A 21037-nucleotide genomic window follows, 5' to 3' on the forward strand; every position below is an offset into this window, starting at 1 on the left:
AGTAGAAAAAAAGAATATTAAGAAATAATAATAAAATGTACCTTTTCAATTTGTTTTTGTTTATTGAGTTCTTTTTGTTGTTTCTCTTTTACTCTATCTATTTCTTTTTGCTTTTCCGATGCCTTTCGATCCTAAAGGACAAAAATGTGAATAAGTAACAACAGCCTGAGATTTTTGATACACTCACTACCAATTTATATGAATTGGTTCAAAAGAAAAGTTTTTGATTATTCTGCTTTTAAAGGACTAGTATGTTTGCTAAAGGTACCAAGCTGTACTCTGTCTAGAACATTGTTTGACAGCTGAGCTAGGCAGAAAAATCTTTTTACCTAATGTTTACATTCTATACAACAGATCCCTTACAATACTGCATGATAGTATTACTCCATCTGTAAGTATCTTGCAGAATACATTATATTACACATGTTAAATGCACTCTCCCTCCGTTCACAAGGATCCCCTCCCCCAAAAAACATTCTTACCAGTTCTGCATGAAAAGCAATCTGTTTTGCCAGTCCAACAGAGTCACAAATCTAAATACAAATCATATTTGAAATAATCAGCACAAATCTAATAAAAATGCCTTTAAAATTAAGCCAAATTCCCAAATCAGAGTTTTCATCATAGCATATTAAAGCTGAGACAGCTTGAACTGGATCTAACATCTTGAAATCCATGTCAGGTTCAACACTGAAACAAGTATAACCATCATCAGTACCTTTTCCCCTTCATTATTTGATTCAAATATATAGCAGACTGAAGTCTGGCGGCTGTCAGCTCTCCCTCCTGCAGTTCTAAGCACAAATCCAAAGAGGCGCTTATTCTCCTGGTGTGTAGCATACAAGACTACATTGGGCAAAGGAAACTGCCAAAAAGGATCAAATATGGAGATATTAAAACTGGTTCCAAACATTTTTCTGTATGAGGTTTCAATATACTGCAGACTACTTCATTAGCATAAATGCACAATCACACCAGAGGAAAAAAGTTAAAAGCTGATCAAACATGCATTTAACAAACACAAACGGCAGGTTACAAGGGAAAGATTAAATTATGCAAAACAAATGAAAACATCTAAAAACATATACCATGTAAGAGAACGGGATAATGAGATAATTTTTTTTTTAAATTCTGAAGGCCCCTACTATAGCTGATATAAATTGAGGGAATAAGAGTGTTTTTCCTATATTTAAACATACACGTTTAGAATACTGTGCAGGTATTCGGTTGATTTATCTCATTTTTTAAAGCTCACAGCTTTGGGGCAGTTTTGAACTTACTACAACAAAGAAGAAGAAAAGAAAGCACTGCTTGTAATATCAAAAAGCTTTCACATGCTGAAGACAAAAAAAGTCCAAATAAATTAAGTGGCAGACCATAAACTTCTGAGCTCAAAAAAATTAAAAAAATTCAGTTTTGAAATACTAAAAACAAAGGTTGCTATTACTGAAGAATGGAACTGGCCATATTTGATATCCTATGAAGAATTCTACTCTCAATACAATTATACATTTAAAAATAAATCAGTTAATCATCAAGCAAACCCTTTTGGACCTCTTAACACAATCAACTCCAACTTTAATGTTACTAACCTCTCTATTACCTATACAAATATTTACTATCAAACACATTATTAAAATATTATATGCATTGTTTTCCTAAGATCTTACCCCATCAAATCAGAAAAACAAAATGTTTGAAAAGCCTATTTCATCCATTGAAATCACTCTCCTTATACCCGATGTGCTAGTATTTCTCTATCTATTTTAAGGTGTTTTTATTAGTATAACATCTAGTAATTATTATCTAGTATTTTTATTTAGAAAGTAAAATAATTAAATTGCTGTATATTTTTCTTAAAATGTAATGTTACTTACTCGTAGTCTTGTAACTTGTGTCTGTGGATCAATTAACCTACAAATTTGTTTTTAAAAAACAAACCAGAAAGTAAATTTTAACCAAAGTGAAAGAAGATCATTTTGTAAACGAGCATCATTTGAAGTTAAGAAGCACACTTACTTTAAACAGTCACAAGTGACTAATAAATGTGATTCTGTCATCCTGAAAATGTTATGAATGGCCCGAGCTGCTAGTATTTGACGCATTGTTTCATAAACAACATCTGGACTTTCATCATATTTCACCTCCATAGAGCCAAGAAATCTTACAATAAATAACTGATGAAGAATGGAATCTAAGACAAACAAAAGTATTGAATGAGCTAACTCTGTTCTGGGTCTTCCATTGAAAAATACCTTTTCTGAGGCTAAAGATTACAGTCAAGAAAACTTCCAAGTAACTTGAAAAGACATTGCTCATATTTATGAATTACATGTATGTGTTAAACCAAGTGAAGAGATATGTGGCTTGCTGTTTAATAATTGTACAAAATATGCAATGCAATGAATTATTTTAAAAACAGACTTTTATTTAGTAGTCTAATTGAATTCAACTTGTCTAATATACTTTTAATGCAGCTTCCAAAACTGGTGTTAAACTAAAAGAAGTTGCAGATGAAAAGAAAATACAAAATTAATTTGCAAATTCCTTTAAAAAATTATTTAACTATACCATTTTGCATTGAAGTAAAATTTCTGTTTTACCTTCTGTTTCAGATTTTGAGCCTCCAGATTCACCAAAAGGATTTGTGCGTCTATTAAAAAAATGAAAATATTAAACCAGGAGTCAAATCACAAGAACTACTAATGAATAATGTAGTCTCATGCTATGTCAAATAAGAACAACATATAATGATTTCACAGACCTGTAATTGGAGGAATAACACATGATAAATCATAAAAGTGGTAAGACAAAAATCGATACATTTGAGTGCTCAAATTATAGGAAAAAAGCCAGATATTATTGTCTTATTGCTGCCACTGAAAGTTTGGCTCACATGATATTTTTTATACCTGAATTAAACCCTGATGAGTCACAACCTTGTTAAAGTTTGAAAGGGCGTAGTTTTAGGGGATGAAGTCTCACTGAAGAGCCTCGGGAAGTATAGCCAAAAGCCAGTCCTTTCAGTACGCAATAGAAGCGGCACACCTCTTGTCACTGTCTCAAGTTGTTGAATTACTTATTAAAGAGAAGTCACTGGTTTTGTTTCAAATGCAGCTTTCTGAAATCATCATTGGGGTTTTACTCCTAGAGGGTCAAGAGAAACGTGGCTCTTTCTGGCTCTCAAAGACAGAATTTCTATCAATTACAATGAAAAGTGAAAATACTCTAGGCTTCCAAGTCTACGTTTTTCAAAAGTAGTAAAGAAATGCTGAAAAGAATATGCATCATGGGAAAATTAGTTCAAATTTCTGAAGAGAATAAAACCTTTTTCTTTAGCTAACTGGCAGCTGAAAAAGCCTTGTCAAGGTAACAGATAAACTTCAGATTAGGTTTTATAGGGGAGAAATATTGAGAGATTACCTCTCCATTAAACGTTCTAAAAGCAAATTTCAGAGCGTAAATCAGAGAAAAACTTCTATGTGAATCTCTTGTTCATTTGCATAATTTAGTGACTGCCATTTTTATTTTATCAGTGAAATCCTAATTACGATTTGTCTAATTTAAAGGAATAACACTGTTCTAGACTGAACTGTAAAGTTAAAATTGCAGTGCTGCAATGTTTATGTAACACGGATTCAATAGAGAATCTTCCCATTAAATGCTGACCTGTGTAAATATAGCAAAGGGAGTATCTTTTATTGCTTAGACTTGTCCTTTAGGATTAGATGGAACAATGCAAAACCTCAGAGGATCTAACAAAAGGCAAAAAAAAAAATTATGTAATCAGTATCAGAAACTAAGGAAAGTATTTTGAAAAAATAGTTAATAGTTCTAAAGTAGCATGTTACCTATCTGTACCCAACACTGCAGTTCTTTATTTATAGGGCATGGTTAATTGAAAATACGGAGTGCAATTCTGTATCATTTCTGCTATTAAAAATATAGTTTTCCAGAGTGGAATTATAATGGATGACAGGAATTTAACTGAAGCATTAAGCTTTCTACTTTGTAGAGTACATTTGAAGTCTATTTTAATCAATATGTACTTAAGGATCTAGTTAGCCAATGATTATCCTGCTGTAGCAAAGAAAAAAAAAACCCAGAACTGTCAAAAAAAACCACCCTAAGTTGAATATATATATCATTTAAATTGTATCTATGAGATACAACTGAAAATTTTAATATTTTTCTAGGGGGAAGAGGGATACAACACACATTACTGTGACTGAAGTCACTGAAAGTAGTTTTCAGCTTTGCAGCTTAAGAGCAGCTGGATCAGCAAATAAGTTTTCTTAACATCTGAAGTCTGTACATACAGTTTCAGAAATACAATGCACATTTACAGGCTTTTTATTAGTATTTTTGAATGGGTAGAATTATATAAAAATGAGTAGGAGAAAAGGTTCTTTGTTGTATTTTGGGAAGACCTCTTAGACAATTTTAACTTTCTCTATACGAGATAGTAATCACAAGACTACTCTAGAAGCCTAGATCATTTTCACTCACCTTTCAGGTTAAGAGAAGTGTCATCATATGCCATCATCACCTGGAGGCAGGGCTACCAAATTTCTCTTGAGTTTCCAAGAGGAAATACCCAAACTGCTGGGTGAGCAAGCAATAGGAAAGGAAAATACTTTGTGAAACCAAAAGTTAAAAAAAAGAAAAAAAAAAGAAAAAAAAAGAAAAGAAAAAAGCATCAGCTGTTAAAGCAAGAAAAGCTGCTGCAAAAGTAGAAAGCTATACCTTGAATCTATTGTCTCTAAATAATCCACATTTTTACAAGTGTATTTAACGAAAAAAAATAAAAAGAAAAAAAAAAGAAAAAAACGTTTTGCTTGACTGGCCCCTGCAAATTTTTTGACAAGAAAGTCAGAGTAAAGGCAATGTATGCATTGGAGTTGCAGCCTAAACATGTATTATCTTTACACTTTTTGTTTTGTTTTTTTTAATTAAAAACATTAACTTCAGGATTCTTTTACTTCTTCCACATTTCCTACCTGCCCAACTGCCCTGAAGTTTTGGCTTGACCAGGCTGATCTTCACTAACTGGAGATATTATGTCAAATTGGATGGGAGTGTCAGGGGCAACAAGTGAATCCAAAGAAAGTGCTGATAAAGCTGCTGATTCAGATCCCATCGACCCTGTGCTGCTAGTACGAGCTGCAGGAGGACGAGATTGTCTAAAATAAAATAAAATAAAACGAAAACAAAGTAAGGATATCGCAACATCAAGTTTGTTGATAATAAATTAAAATCACATGGAGGACAAATATAATATTCCATGATACATATAATAATATAATATGATACAGATTGTTAAAACATCAACATACAATCACCTATAAAACATGCTTCAATCTGAAGTTTGCTTCCAGGAGCTGGACACATTAAGAAAAATCTCATTACAAATACATACAACAAGCAAACAAACCAGATAGTTGACATAACTAACAAAACTGCCTAGACAGCTGGAAACTTGGATCATTTGTAACAACAAATGCTAAACAATACAAAAAAAGGGGAATTCAAAAGCTTCTCCTCTAGCTTATTAAACTTTTATTCCTGACCACAGGAAAAAAATAAATTAAATGAAACTTTATCCAGGATTCTCTTTATAGATTTGCTCTTCAAATGACCTATATAGTACAGTGACTTACACAGTTGGCCGCATGCTCTCATGCCTCTGTTGAAAGGAGGGAGATGGAGTAACAGCCTCTAGAGCCGACTGATTTACACGTGCAGCAATTTCCTGCAGTACACAGTTGGGAAAAAACAACTGAAAACATGTCCCTTAAAATAAGTTTTAAAATTTTAGCTTTTATGTATACACAGTTGACAGAAACAAAACAAAAGATACTAGGTGTATCAACTGAATGAAGACTTAAATAATAAGGACAGGCTGAATAAAGACAACAAGTTTTCAAAGATTGCTAAGATATATTTTAAGCTGTAGGTGCAAAGGCAGAGAAAAAAAGACTACTGGATTGTAAACTTTAAAGCTGTAGTCAGCAATTTACTGGGCACCTAAACTTTGCCAAATATAAACTATTCTAACACTCTTAAGACTCTGATCACAACATATTTAAACACATGGAAGGCAGATGTTGATAAGCATGTTTGTATTTTTTTAAATAAGCACAATTTAATACTATATTGAAATATATCAAAGTACATATTTCAAACAGGCAACAACAAACATTGTTAAAATGGAAATGCCTTATCTCCAAGTTTTTGCCTGCTGAATTCAGGCACCCAATTGCATTTAAAGCCAATGAGAAATAGATACTAACACCCTTGGCATCTTGAAAAATTCCATTTTAACCTGGCATTAATATCACCATTTTGAAGTATCGGTATTTAAGGTGGATGGCTTCACTTCATGGGTTGAAGCCAAAAGACAAAGTCTCTGAGAAAAATGGATTTTGGAGAGGTAAGGTGCAGGAGATAAAACAATGAAGCAGCAGCATTTTGGGTGATTGTATGAATTCGGAAGTAGGAGTGAGCGCAAAGCAGTCAGGAAGAGAGGAGAAGGCACCGATGCTGAGGCTCACTAAAAGAAGAGTCAGGAGAAACCTATTTTCAAGCGATTTTCAGAAGATGTTTCCACCCTTTAAAACAAGCTTTATTCAGCAACTGACCTTTTGTGATCTTGTAACTGTCAGATACAATTGTACAAAGAATGTGAACATCATCTTTTGACTCCTAGCTGATATGAAGGGGTCACAGAGATTATATTATTATTCGTTTATCCTGAATTCAGACCTCGTATAAGTGCACACAGCTGCACTGCTGTAATAGAGTTGCAACTGTTTATGCCAGGGCTAAACAGAACTGTAGCTTTACGTTCTTCAGAACATGCCCTTCAAGCAACTGAGTTCTGCACTAAAACCACTTTGTTTCTCATCTTCAGGACAGTTAACTTGGACAGTCAACCACGTACTGATATTGTCCACAAAGTTTAGTTCCTAAACTGAAAACTGGCATGACACTTCATTTCACCTTGATTTCCCAGGTCATTTAGGCAGAGAGAAGAGCCCTACGTTACATAGCTGAAAGATGGATTCCAGTGCTACTCAACAAGCCGCCTGTTGACTATTTTATCTACAGATCCCATCTCTGGTACATGACCACTGGAGAGTTTCCTCTGAAATACCCTGTTACTGCTTCAGGCCTTCACAGGTACATCAAAGAGTATGATTTCTCTTTCAACGTATTTATATATAGACATATGCTATTGTACAAAACAATAGCAACATCTACAAGAACAGTTTATGGATTCTAGGTAAAAGAAGAAAAGATTTGTTGGGCCAGTTCCCTTAATTTAGGGAATAAAAATTAATATATAAGTGTATATCAATATGAGTTGACTATATAAATATATAAAAATATATGTGTAAATTAAAATGTTAAACTATATATTAAAATATATATATGTAAAATTACTTGTCCAAATTTACCAGATAAAAAATTACATCCAGCTGATCTCTTTTTAGTTTTATGCATATCTACATCTGAAAATATTACTTCTACTATAATTTTAATAAAAGTTACCTCAGGATTTTCACTTAGATATATCTGTTTAGATATGTTGTTGATTGTGCATATCCACTGAAAAAGAAAAAAAACCACACAAAACAAGAAAGTGTTAAGTCTAACAAAAGAAAAATACAGTATGATAAAAAAAAGTTTGTTTATGGAATTTTCCTACTTCTTGCATCTATAAGCGGGACTATACTCCCTGTGCTATTGAAAACAATTTGCTCCTGGCTCCTTACTTTTCAATTTTTCTCCAAAGGAGAAAATTAACTGGATGAGATGCATACAGCCAGCGCTGTTCCACTGAACCAGAGCTTGTCCAAAAAAACAGCACAGCAGCTGCAGCCCAGGAAGTCACAAACCTGAGCTGCTGAAGCTGGCTACAAACTCCCTTCCTCCGGTGGGACATCTGAGGGCAAAAGCTTCAGAATTAGGCTACTAGACAACCTCAGGGGAGCAAAGACCTGGTAGTGGACCTAGGCCAATCGGACAAAGCCCAGTGAAAAACCTTAAAAACAGCAAAAAATACCATTTTACAAACAAGGTAATGTTAAAAGATTTTGGAAGAATGTGAAACCAAGCTAAAAGCACCATGTTTTTCTGTATTTCCTTATCCAGCTGCTTATCCCGACATACCTTAAGTCAACAATACCTTTAAAATATTATTTTTCTTTCCCATCCCATCCCCTCCTTAAAAACGTCTGTACTCAATAATAATGCAAACAGACATACCTTTTTAATTAACAAATACTTCAAATCATTTAGTACATCTGCTTCTTTGTTTCTGGACAAATGTGGCTGTATTAATAGACTATGAATGAAATGCATCTATCACTTTGGCCTGTCTGTGCAGGCTTTCAGAAAGCTGTGAAAAGCTGTCCAAATAAAACATAAATTATAATAACTAGGATCTTCTTTGTTAAACCAGGACAAGTCTATAATATTAGCATTTACTTTTATTTGTAAAAAGTCTAAAGAAGCTTTTTATTTTTACTTCAAGAGAAATCTCTAAGCTAAAAATATAAGGAAAATATTATATTAGTCCCCTCTACCCCTGCTGTTTTTTATTTGCTTTACTCCCATATCTGCTACAACATGCAAGCTTGCTGACCTAGTATTTGAAAGTTGGTACTACTCAGCTGGCATATTTCTGCTGTGCAACAGAAAATCATTTGACTCCATGTGAACCTGCTGTAAGCTTACCTCTTCGTAATCTTTTTTGCTCTCTGCCTGTAAGATTGAAGACCTGAAATAGAGAGAATGGAAAGAAAAAGCCTTATTTAAAATGCCTCATAAATACATTCAGACAGGAAACTCAATTTGCATGCTAATACATTGCACAACAAATTAACAAAGGTTAAATATTCTGTGTACATGCTGAGTGCAGTCAACATTGGATGAAAAAAATTATTTCAACTGAAAAAGAATAAAATTCTAATTTTGCCCATATACTACTTAAGCAAATACAAAATACAGTCTTAGCATTTTTTTTTATATATTCTCTACCATGTTTATACAGCTACCACAATTGAAGAGTTCTTCATCTTATTAACCTAAACAAACATCTTCCATGTTTTTAACACAGGTCAAAGCTTGCTCTCTCTCTTGGGAAAATAACTATGATTGAGCTTAAATAGACTCTGAAAAGCAGAATCATTCCCCTAAGGTACAGAAATACATTTCTGTATCACAGGCTTCAGCCTTTTAGAAATAAGCAAAGATACACTACAGTTAATATTGAATGATAGTTTTTAAGCAGAAGCTGAGTAATTGTGTTGTTATCCAAAGGATTTGGTGGTCTTCAGAGAAAAACAGTTCCTATTTCGTGACACCAGCATCGTTTTTAAAACAGAAAGGTATGAAAAGAGAAGACTCTATGGTAAGCACATGGGTTTTTTTTTTAATCATTTTATCTATTCCATACCTACTATTAGTGTTCAGAATATTTTTAAATTCACACGCAAAAGACTCATTTCTTGAACAGAAATAGTAACTTATGCTGATACATAAAATTTATTACACAATAATTATTTACAAAATGCACGTTATGGTACAACATATACTTTTTCTGTTTAGATGGAAAATGAAAGTAGTAATTTAGACTTAGGTGTATGTAGGTTTTGCTTAGTTAAGAGCTTAAGGTAAAATGAAACAGAGTTCGATGACTGCACATCAGTATTTACACTTATCCTAGAATACAGCTGCTTGTATATTTCTAGCCATAGATAAAGCCCACTGAAAAATAATTCTGGAATGAATTATAATTCAAATAAATCAAAGCCATTGTTTTAAATTATAAACACTAAAAAGTTGGATATGCTTTTCATGTGAAGTTTAAACAGAATGGTAACGCCATGCAATATCCTTTGCAATGAAGGCAGAAGCATATTCTAAGCCCTAAAGTTTGATCTGCCGGTATTAAAAAAAGGCAATGTTCAAAATAGCATATAGTACCTGTATGACTGGAAAGAAGCTAGGAGTTTCCAAGATAGATTTTCTCTAACAGATATCCAAAGCATTTCATTAAATTCAAAATTGGCTTATTTAGCATTCTGAGAATATTGGAATTTATGGAACTAATTTCAGGAAATTATCAAAACTACTTTTAAAATCACAAAATGAATATTAAAATAATATTATATGTTTAATAATGTATTAAGAATTATTCCATGTGCTAATATCTCAGTTTCTCAAAATACTTATAACTGTTTTGGAGATATCCAGAAAAGGTGTTCAAATTTTAAGTAAGGTTTTTCACAAATAAAACTCTAAATTTCTACTTGGTAGCTATGGGTACGACACCATTGTAAACTGATTAGGGTAACTTTATTCTGACATACCATTCAGCTACATTAGCAGAAGCTCATAAAGGATAAAAAAAGATATCACAAAGTTAAAAGAAGCCCCAATTTTGCTTCTAAAAAACACTCCTAAAAATTTATCAAACTATAATCCAGCCAACGTTAGACCATTTTTGTTAATTCTTAAGTAGTGAGTACATTATTACTTACAGATAAAAGTAATATAAGAACACTCACTTTTTACCATCAAAAGACGTTATCTGAAAACAGTACCGTCTGTCTTCGCAGTCCACAGCCATTACCGAACAATTGTCTATATCCATGACAAGTCCCCCAGCTACATCACCTCTTGCCTGGCTCATCAAATTTCCACCTTGAGTGAAGTAAAATTGTCTCTCCCAACTGGAAGATACCAGCCCTGTCTTACTGGAATGTGAAAAGAGATTCTTATTTAGCAGATGAGGAGTTCAGCTGAGCTGTATAAATTAGAAAAATTACATAAGAAAACCATCTGGGCACTTAAAAGAGCCTTTTTTTTTTCCCCTCCTATGTAAAGCTTTAGGTTAGCTTTACAGTTAAATTAGTGCCTTTCCATCTGTTGCTTTTTCATCCTAAAATAAACAGTTTAAATAACCTATAGCTGGTCAAAATATAGTTGCTTTTTTATATGATACAAAACTTAAATAGGAATAAAAGGCATAAAATCATCAGTTTTGATTACTGTTTTTTAGGGTGTTGCTTTACACATTATCAAATTAATTCATAAGACCTCTTAACAAAGACTGAGTTTTGGAGAACTTTACTTGTGTTAAGCCTTACATTAGTCATGTAAAATTTCTCCATTTTCCAAGCATTTTATACCATTCAACAAGATTCCCAAATTTGTGTTTAGGGCATGCATTTCTTTTTTGCACAAAAATAGAACAACTACCACCTGGAACCAAAAATCACAACACTTGAAGTTGAATGTCTGTTTTGGTTAAGATACTCTCTTCAATATTAATTACTACAATTGTGTTCTACTTCAGGAATTCATACCTAACATTCAGTAAACATGTTACTCTAACTGTAATTGGAAAACTAATTAAATCTCAATTTTTAAACAATTCTGCTTGCATGTAGTATATACTATATGAATTAAGGAAATGTAATATTTCCTTAAATTAAAGAAACTAAATATATTGACTATATACATTAAGGAAAAAAATCTGAATGTCATAACTTACTTTTAACAACTATAAAATCCAAGAGTTTGACTCTGTATACACAGAAAAACAGCTCCTTCCAGTGGACCAAAGACTATCTCATAAAATTACAAAGGACATTTTAAAAAGGCTGTTAAGGTTAACAGAGAACGTTTTTGTCTTGTATTCCCTGAAACTCATACTGTAGTTTATTAGCAACTTGAATCCCAAAGCTTTATCGGATATTTATATAACGAAACACACCATTGCAATGCTGGTAGTCTATAATTACAATCCAGTGAATTAACACTCTCAAATTTTCAAGTTGTTTTTTGATGTGAAAATTCAGGCAAAATTATACTAAAATTGGGACACCTCCTGTGCTTTGCACCTGAATGACACTAGGTCAACGTAACCTAGCAATTAATACTAATTCACAACTTAAATGTACCAAGTAGAAGAGGCCAAAAACAGAAACGGAGTAACTCCAATGTGATTTACTCATTTGTCTAAGTATCTAAAATCAGCATAACATTCAAAAAACATTGCTTTTTTTTTTAGCTTTTCCTTTTCAAAATTAAGTGTTTTGGAAGTTTTAAATAATAAGTAAGTCTTACTTTCTTGCATTGAGATAGCCAGCTTTCCGTGTTAGATTTCTATGAACAGGAAATTTTGTAGTATCAGGATCAGGCAAATATAGCGGATCACTAGCTACTTCTAAGTCCTCTATAGTTTGTTGCATGGTTTCTACTTCACATTCCATTTCCCTGCGAACACTAAGGTAAGTAATGTGTTATTAACAAAGATAATATGTTAACAAGTAGAAATAGAAAAGTAATTGTTTTGATAATTGTTCAAAATTTAACAAAAATGACTTACTTTTGTACACTTGTGCCAATATTGGTCAAAAATTCTTCCAACTGCTCATTAAGATTTTCTGAACCCATTTTAAAAAAACTTATCTTAAAAAAATAAAAAGAAAAAAAAGGAGGAGGAAAAGGGAGAATTTAGTCATGAATAAAACTAAATAAGCAATTAACAGATGGAACCATAGGAGGTTAAAGCTTCTCAGAGATACTTGTCCTAATCCCTCATTCCCACCAACAACCCTCAATAAGAAGGGCAGAACACATCTTTTTTGTCTGCAAGGGAAGGTTGATGCTGACACTGAAGTGGCATTTAATTCTGTTGAGAGGATGCGTAAAGAGACATCCCAGGAGAAATACAGAAATATGTTAATCCAGCTGGAAATTGCTCTGCATAAAAAGAAAAAAAGGTGGATCTTTAGTGATCCGGAGGTCTCTGTATACTTCTTCCTTAGCTTATAACAGCAGACTGACGTGCTTTATTACAGGTGAGATTTTTTTGTTTTTGTTTGGGGGGGGGGTGGGGGTAGCACCCTGCAAGAGCAAGAACTAATAATTTGGGGCCATCCTCCAACTTTGGACCCTGCCAAGGGGAACAGATATATCTAACCTAAAACACTTTATTCCATCTTGGTCCAGAAAAATTGCCACTGCATAAACTGAGCTGAGCCTTATGAAATCTCAGAACAGGAAAACACTGGGGGTAGCCCTGCCCTTCCCATTCTTAGATTCATCAAAAACCTGAACAACAGGTTGCAATACTTACCTTGTTACAGAAAACATCTAGAACTTAGTTGTTACGTACAAGCTGCGAAGTTTGAAAGAGAAGCAACAATTCTTCTTGTACATGGAAAGCTTTCAGGCACAATATAGGAGTTGATTCCTACACAGGAGACCATTGCAGTGCCAGGCTCTGGAAAGTTTGCCCCCCCTTACCCCCCTCTTTTTTTTTTTTTTTTTTTTTAATATATTGACTGAAAATGTAAATGAAGTCCCTCCAAAAATCTTTTTCAGACCTGTCTTTTCCATTGTACTCATCCTCAAATAAACCAATCATTCACTTATTTTCATATTAAATAAAAACAAATCAGAATAATTTTGAGCATTCCAGTTCTTTCACACCCTTGATTGCAACAGCAATGACATGACTTTGAGGATTATCTTGTCTCAGAACAGCTGCCAAAGGAAGAGTTTAATTGTCTCCATATTACTTTCTGAGAAGGTAAAATTTCAATGCTGACCTGCGCTGGAGTCTCAATCAGCTATTCTCATTAGTGTTCAAACTAAAAAAATCCTAGTACCTAAAATTTAGGCAGCGCATTAAATTTAGGTATCTGGGTTTTGGAGTATAATTAGACCTTTATATTTGGCACCCAAACTTTCCCCAAAGATTCTCCCATGGGAGTGTAGCATGTCACAATGAGATTCAAAAAAACTCTTATATTGAGCAGGAAATGACTAGGGCTAGCTAATGACAAATGTTCATGGCAACAGGTATGACAGCTTCAGGGATGACAAGGTGGTATTTCTTTTTCTCCCTCTGCTTCTTTGGATTGCAAATAAAATCTTGCAATGGATTTCAGTAGACCAACTTTCATAAAGCATTTTTACATCTTATTTCAGACCTACAGCTTTCAGAATCTGAAATTACCTGAGCTTGCATGTATCCTAGCAAGGGTTCTAGCATAGCAATTTTCTTTTTGTATTGAAGAGTATTTAATGCACAGAAATAATGCATCATAGTCTGATGCTGTTTTTTCCTGGAAGTATATATATCTTCTGTAACTTCAGCCTTGATCTAAAAAGACACAGACAGGGGAAGAGGGAGCGGGGGGAAAGAATGTTTGAGACTTGTATTCATCACGTGCCTTCTGGATAGCTTTACAGCCAGCATGGAAAAACAACTCAGTAATGTTTTACCCTCAATCATCAGCAATTGCATCTTTTGCCCTCCAGTTCCCCTTCTGGAATTTACAGATGAGCTATACATGAAAAACAAATCCAAAACCCTTCCCTCCCTCCTTGAAAGAGTGGTTATTTCTTAACCAAAATAAGTTGAATGTAATATCACAACTTTCAACTTATAGCATTTTCAGTGTTACAAGACAAACAAGTATTGGGGAGATCTAGTTTTGTGTTCTGGAAAGAACTGTCTGCACTGCTAGAACATCAACTATCCAACTTGGAGTGAAACCTGCTACATACCATGTTCTATCATAAATATATATTAGATGAAAATTATTTTTCTCCTCTAAAGTCTTTATATAAGGGGTTTTTTTTAAACAAACCTTTTCATTTTCCCTTCTTTTTGACAACCGACTGTATCTTGTAATGGCAGCGTCATGGTCTAAACAAACAAGAAAGAATTTATGATCATTTTGATAAATGAATCACTTACGAAACAGAACAGAAAACCTTTTATGTCATTGTATGCTGAACAGTAAGCTGAATGCAAAGTTCTTCTACATTAAAACCCTCAAAAGTTGTTCTTGCATCTTCCTAGTTACTTCACTGCCACAAATACTTTAGCTGAAGAAAAATTCTAGCCAGATGCAAATACAATCAAATTGTTACTAATTTCCCTCAACATCTAACATTCTTCAAAGGCAGAATCTTCCTGTAAGCAGAAAGAACGTTCCATTAAGAAAACCTTTACCTAATCTGTTTGCTTCTAAAACAATGAAGCTATCTATAAAAAGAAAGGCAGAATCTTTAAATAAGGATTTAATGAATATGTTCTCTACAGGATATAAGAGAGCTAGTTAAAAAAACCCATAACTACTGACAATACAAGAAGAGAACTATCAAGCTGGTAATTTTAGGGAAGTAAAATTCGTATTTATTAAATCAGTCCTCACTTTACAAAGTAAGCTAACACCTTTTTTTTTTTTTTAATTTCGGTAGCAAAATCTTAAATTATTTAACAACTATATATATATATACATATATACACACACATTTATAGTACTGTAAGAGAGACTTGTATTGTCAATTCACCTTAACCCTTTGGTACACAAAGCTGGAATTGACAAGTGAGCCAAGGAAAGCTGGCTGTCTAAATATCATTGGAAAAAAAAATTACAGCCTAATTGGTCACTATTAGTCACTTTGCAAATATCTTGACTAATTTTCTGAGTTAATATTAAACCCAATAGCTTTAGTAATACTGCCATCTTGTAATATCTATAAGGTTAAGTATTCTACACTTACCATTGCTTGCAATTTGGAAAACTTCTTTTAGGGTTAGTATCTCTACAAAAAAAAAAAGATAACACACTTTAAATAAGTTAATGTATTATAAACATAACATTCATATATTAAGGTTTCTCATGCAATGTTTCATTATTGAACTGTTTTATTTCACAGCTTATACCTTACTGAGTTACCAGCAGAGGCATTATGTGGCTGAGAAAGCCTGTTCCTACTCAGCCCTCGGTCTCATTTATGTGGCTGTCAGGCTTACCAAAAACGATACTTAACTGTAATATTGGGGGGGGGGGGGGGGGGGGGGGAACAAAACAAAACAACACAACACAACAGACCTTCAAACAGGCCATCAGTCTAAACATATCATCTACAGATCTATAGTTCTGGTCAGAGGTCGGGGAGGAAGGTGGGGGAGGGAAATTATCACTGGTCAAAGAAAAGTCCCCAAGTTAAGAAACAGGAATCAGTACGCTACTTAGCGCAACTTGTTCTGATCTTGACGGTGTTTTTGTGTCTTATTACAATATATACAGATAAAGAGATATGTTCAACTTTAATTGTGGTAGCACAATGAAGACAAGCAAGGAAGCATGGAAAAGCTTTGCAGAAAGTGTCTATGAAGTACATAAAAAAAGTATGGTATCATTAGACATAAAATGCCACATCAGTTGCCAGTTAAACAATTTCCAGTGGGAAATTTTAATTTGTGACTATTGCCTCAGGATGTTTCTTCAGTAAATATTGTTAACAGGAAAATTTTGCAGGCTCTGAAGAGTAATTTTAGCCTTAAGAGATTGATATTCTCCTGTCCAAAAAGCATAATCTATTTAATCTACAATTTTGCAACAAACTATTGCCAAAGAGGTATTTTCCAAGATTCATAAAAAGCTAGAAAACTTATGGAAGAGTCACAATATTTATTTCAATTTAGACTTTAAAAGTTTACATGCTATATATACCAACTCTAGGATGCTCACATTATGAATTGAAATTATGTTGTTTTTAATTCTTGTACTTTATATTCCAAGTTAAATTGCATAGACTGTAGTGGCAAATTAACATCTCAAGTATAATCTAGCATAATTAGACATACTATCTTATATTTTAGACCAGGCAGAACAAGATACAGTTGTTTAAAAATAAGAAGCTGTAAGCACCTACAGAAGCTATTTATTTTACCAGCAGGGTTGAAGAACTATCTTACTAGACCCTAGTAATACAACAAATATTATAATTTTGGCACTTTGTCTTTGAGTTTAGCCCAGACATTGTCATGGCTTGTCTGGAAACACAAATATTTCCTGAACATGCAAAATCTGAAAATTATTCTTTACTTAACAAAAAGCAAGACTTTATTTAAAATGGGCAATCTAATGTTTATGGCAACTGCAAAAGGTTCATCTTGAATAGAAGATAAGTTTGCTTCCAAGAAATAAGTAATATTTTTGTTGGAACAATGCTGGTATTCCTCAACAGTAATATTCTCATGAGTAGAAATAATTTATATATTAAAAAAATTTGGCAGATGCATACATTTGAGGAAAAGGTAGAAAATAAGCAGTGTATCCTATTAAGTAGAGCAAGAAGTCAAGAAGTATGGGGATGAAATGCTGTGTTTTTGTTACTGCTGCTGTTGATAAAAAACAAACAAACAAACAAACAGTATTTCTTTCACCACTATACCTTTTAGATCCCTTTCTTTAAACTGGGTAATAGGAAACATCATTGCATCTGCAAGTTGAGTTGATAGTACTGCATGGCAAGAACTGAGCTGTAGAAGAGAAGACAAAGCAGGAAATTTTAGGAAAACATTGCCGAGATTAAAAAGAATAAAAACAAGATAAGTTGATGTTAATGTCAGTCAATAATGATGTGTACAACTTGAACAGAGTTTTGCAGTTTCAGCCATATTTTCAGACTACTTCAAATGACTTCAACACTACTTCTTTTCAGTAAGCAAAGATTTAGTTATTGAAAAAGTTTATTTTACTTTACAAATTTTAAGTTGCATATATGGATATATGTTACCTTTCTTATTTTCTTATAACTACATAGAGGTGTGTTAACATAATTATCAAGACTACTTAAAATGTTAGATCAGGGAAAAAAAACCTCAATTTAATGACCAACTGTCACTGTATTAATACATTTTTAAAATCAGCAGTCACCTCACCTTCTTGAAAACTTGTCTTTCTTTTATTTTCAGGATCATAGTCTCACAACTCATGAATCTGTTCTCCACGTACTCTTTCATAGTCTCCTGATCTCATCATCAGCTTTTTTTTTTTTTAAAGGAAGATCTTCAGAGTTCAGTGTTTGCTCCTACTACTTCTAACTTTATTTTAAATTATTGGATCATATCAGAATATGGCCTCATGCCTTCTGATGACTAGTCAATTTCTCCTGTTTCCCTACAGCCTTATCACAGCCTATCTTTCTCAAATTACAGAGGCAGAACGAACATGTTCATCCTTCCAAAAACCATACGAAAGCAGTATTTGAACTGAGGAGAGGGATCATGAGAAAAATCCTGATTCAGATCTTAAGGATGCTGTGTTGTCTTACAAAGGAGTCAGTCACTCGGAGTCGGTCACTGTCTCTAACAAAGACAGCAGGAGGCTCCTATATCAATCAGGTATCTGAAATCAGGCAATACAAATACCCTCATAAAATATAGCTGCTAATTACCATTCTGTAATGTTTGTTGGCAATATCTACAGAAAGTTAAAGTGCATTCTTTCTAAACAATACATTCTCATTTTGCTGAACTGACTCTTTGTCTTCCGGTAATAGAACTTTAAATGTATGTGGCAATATACAATTAAGTGCTATGTTACTGACAAATAAAAGCCATTTCTGTATGTTGTGTCTTACAGGAGACCAGAATGATTAAGTTAAAGTCTATACATGACAAACAAAAGTTAGAGGGGTAAGTCAAATAAATGCAAGTACTTGCCTCATCTATCACTTTTGCAAATTGCTGTAAAGTAGAATTCATAACCTCATCATCTCCCCCTAGTGGAAAACGCTACAAAAAAATAAAAAGGAGGCATGTTGGTTGCAGTGTTTTCTACCATCCACAAAGTTGTATTAATCATGTCTATGAAAGTATTAAGTAGGAAAATACTATCCAGGTAAGATACACTGCAAGACATCGCTTCATGAAGTACCTTTTTATTGTCTTGTGAAGAAGGAATATTTCAGAAAATAATAAATAATAAATATTTCTCCTTTTAAAAAGTCTGTTTTCCAAATTAACTGCAACATTCAAGTAAGATTCAGGCTTGACATCTCTGTAGAATTTTTGATTTGGCTCTGCCAATTATTTTAACATTATCAAATAGTAAATGAAATTTGATGCGCATCTTAAACTCCTATCTCTTAAGTTATTTCATTATATGGAATTTTTAAACTATCTAAAAAACCTTATTTCTATTCTTGATGGAGGTGAAAGTACGACCAAAATGCTCATAACTTTGAACTGGAAAAAAACAAGACAAAACAGTGAAAACATTATTTTTACATTTTAAAGCCAATCTCATGACTGGGGAAAGAAACAATCCAAAGGAACTAAATCATAAAAACAAAGTGTCCAATACTATTTAATTTTTTTTAATTCACAGCAGCTATACATAAACCACTTGGAGGAAAAAATAAATACTCTGCTTTATTACCAATTTTATGCAATTCCTTCTAGCTTGTTCATTTTTCCCCCCTTCCTCTCAATGAATGCAACTAAAACTGGAACTGAAATAAGGACTTTTGATATATATTTTGATATCTGTAACTGCTAACAAATAAGAATATCATGCCTTAAGTACTTCTAAAATATAACTTACTCTAGCTAATATTGAAAAGTTACTATACTCTCATTTAAGTACTTTGCATCAGTTAGAAGTGCTGTTCAAAAGTGGTAGAAACTTGTAGCCATGCTTTCTCTTTCATCTTTCATTATAAAACAAAGATTTTTTTTAAATATATCACACAGATGCATTACATATTTCACAACAACCCAAACTGGAATAAGTTGCTTAGTTATGTTACGTTGCTGTGACATCCAAGAGACAGCAAAATTTACTGGCTCTTCTAATCTGAAACTAATTCTAGTTTATTTTGATTGTGCAAACACTTTTTTGTTACAAACAGCAGACGCAGTATTAATCCAGGTCACATAAAAACAACGATTTATACCATACCTGCTTCTCATATTCTTTCAGAAGCTTTGAAGTCAGATGAGTTGCTGCACTTAATTCATTCTGATTAAAGAGAAAAAGGAAGCTTGTTACTTTTTGATTTAAATCGATACAGGAAACTACATATTTGAAGAGGAAACTGCTATGCATATGGAACTTAAAGCAGCAATACTGATTACTAAGGGCCAGATTCCTGAAAACCCAACCACCTGCCCTTCCATTTCTCTACCATTATTTAAAGTTATGGGTATTCACTGTTTGCAAATATCATGTCCACGGCTTGCACTATGCACAATGATTCTGTATTTTTAATGTTACACAGTGCATATTTGCATTTAATTAGTATTAGGTATTTGTTACATGTGAAGTAAAGACAGGTTTAGAATGAACCTCAATACTACCTGCTTACAAATTGCATTGTACTTGTACACAGACAGAACCTAATTAGCAGGCTCATGGTATAGAATAACTTCACCTTTCATGATGCAGTTGAACAGCAGAAAAAGTACAGAAATAAAAAGCAAAATAGCCAGACAATAAAACTGCATAGCAGCAAACATACAATACACTAGCCACGAAAGTAAACATGACAGTAAAATAAAAATATGAAAAACAAGACTACTGAATCAGTAAAAGAAAAGTCAAACTGTCCAAGTTTATACAAATTAAAAACACAGCCATGATCTAAATTGTTCAGGGGGAAAAAAAAAAAGTTTCTGCCTTTGGCATAAAAGTACAGTTGCTTATACATGAGAAGTGAAACATTATTTTTTCCCTACAATATATTCATAATCTCTCACTTAGTATGCACTACTATGCACACTAAGATCACAATGGCAAGCATTTTAGAGATGAAAGATATTAGATGACCAGAAGACCAGAGAATCTTTTTACTTGTCATAAGAAATTATATTGCAAAACAAGTCCAGGGTGACACTCACAACAATCAAGTTTTTACCTCTAACTAACAGAGAGGAAAAACAATAACCTCATTCTTACTTCACTTCCACATAGTTAAAAAGTTGTTTATAATATTTTCAAAAAAACCCAGGAGACATAAAACGTGACTGGCTCCAAAGCTTCATAATGCATTCAGAAATATCAATAACACTACCTGTGCATCATATATTCTGTGCATGGCTTGAAATAACTGATTGATGTAATTGGAAATTGCAGCAGCATCTTCTTCAAACACGCCCAGCAAAGAACGGGTCTGTACAAATGAAACAGCCAAAGCATTAATATGT

The 21037-nt window shown here is 33.3% G+C and overlaps 1 protein-coding gene across 1 annotated transcript in view; it reads right to left on the bottom strand.

The window, feature by feature from the left end:
* APPL1 (adaptor protein, phosphotyrosine interacting with PH domain and leucine zipper 1) overlaps positions 1-21037 on the bottom strand; it is a 32527-nt gene that overhangs the window by 5727 nt on the left and 5763 nt on the right. Inside the window, exons 2-21 of the mRNA XM_068907739.1 lie at positions 20905-21003; positions 19794-19853; positions 18554-18625; positions 17281-17368; positions 15601-15642; positions 14679-14737; positions 14042-14188; positions 12404-12486; positions 12142-12300; positions 10578-10766; positions 8743-8785; positions 7555-7611; positions 5661-5752; positions 5001-5183; positions 2604-2653; positions 2020-2194; positions 1878-1914; positions 719-865; positions 483-533; positions 42-131 (exon numbers count right to left, since the gene is read on the bottom strand). Of these exons, the coding sequence (XP_068763840.1) occupies positions 42-131; positions 483-533; positions 719-865; positions 1878-1914; positions 2020-2194; positions 2604-2653; positions 5001-5183; positions 5661-5752; positions 7555-7611; positions 8743-8785; positions 10578-10766; positions 12142-12300; positions 12404-12486; positions 14042-14188; positions 14679-14737; positions 15601-15642; positions 17281-17368; positions 18554-18625; positions 19794-19853; positions 20905-21003 (1923 nt within the window). The remainder of the gene's footprint in view (positions 1-41; positions 132-482; positions 534-718; positions 866-1877; positions 1915-2019; positions 2195-2603; positions 2654-5000; positions 5184-5660; positions 5753-7554; positions 7612-8742; positions 8786-10577; positions 10767-12141; positions 12301-12403; positions 12487-14041; positions 14189-14678; positions 14738-15600; positions 15643-17280; positions 17369-18553; positions 18626-19793; positions 19854-20904; positions 21004-21037) is intronic.

Source organism: Struthio camelus, chromosome 14 (genome assembly GCF_040807025.1).
Source record: "Struthio camelus isolate bStrCam1 chromosome 14, bStrCam1.hap1, whole genome shotgun sequence".
Classification (NCBI taxonomy): domain Eukaryota; kingdom Metazoa; phylum Chordata; class Aves; order Struthioniformes; family Struthionidae; genus Struthio; species Struthio camelus.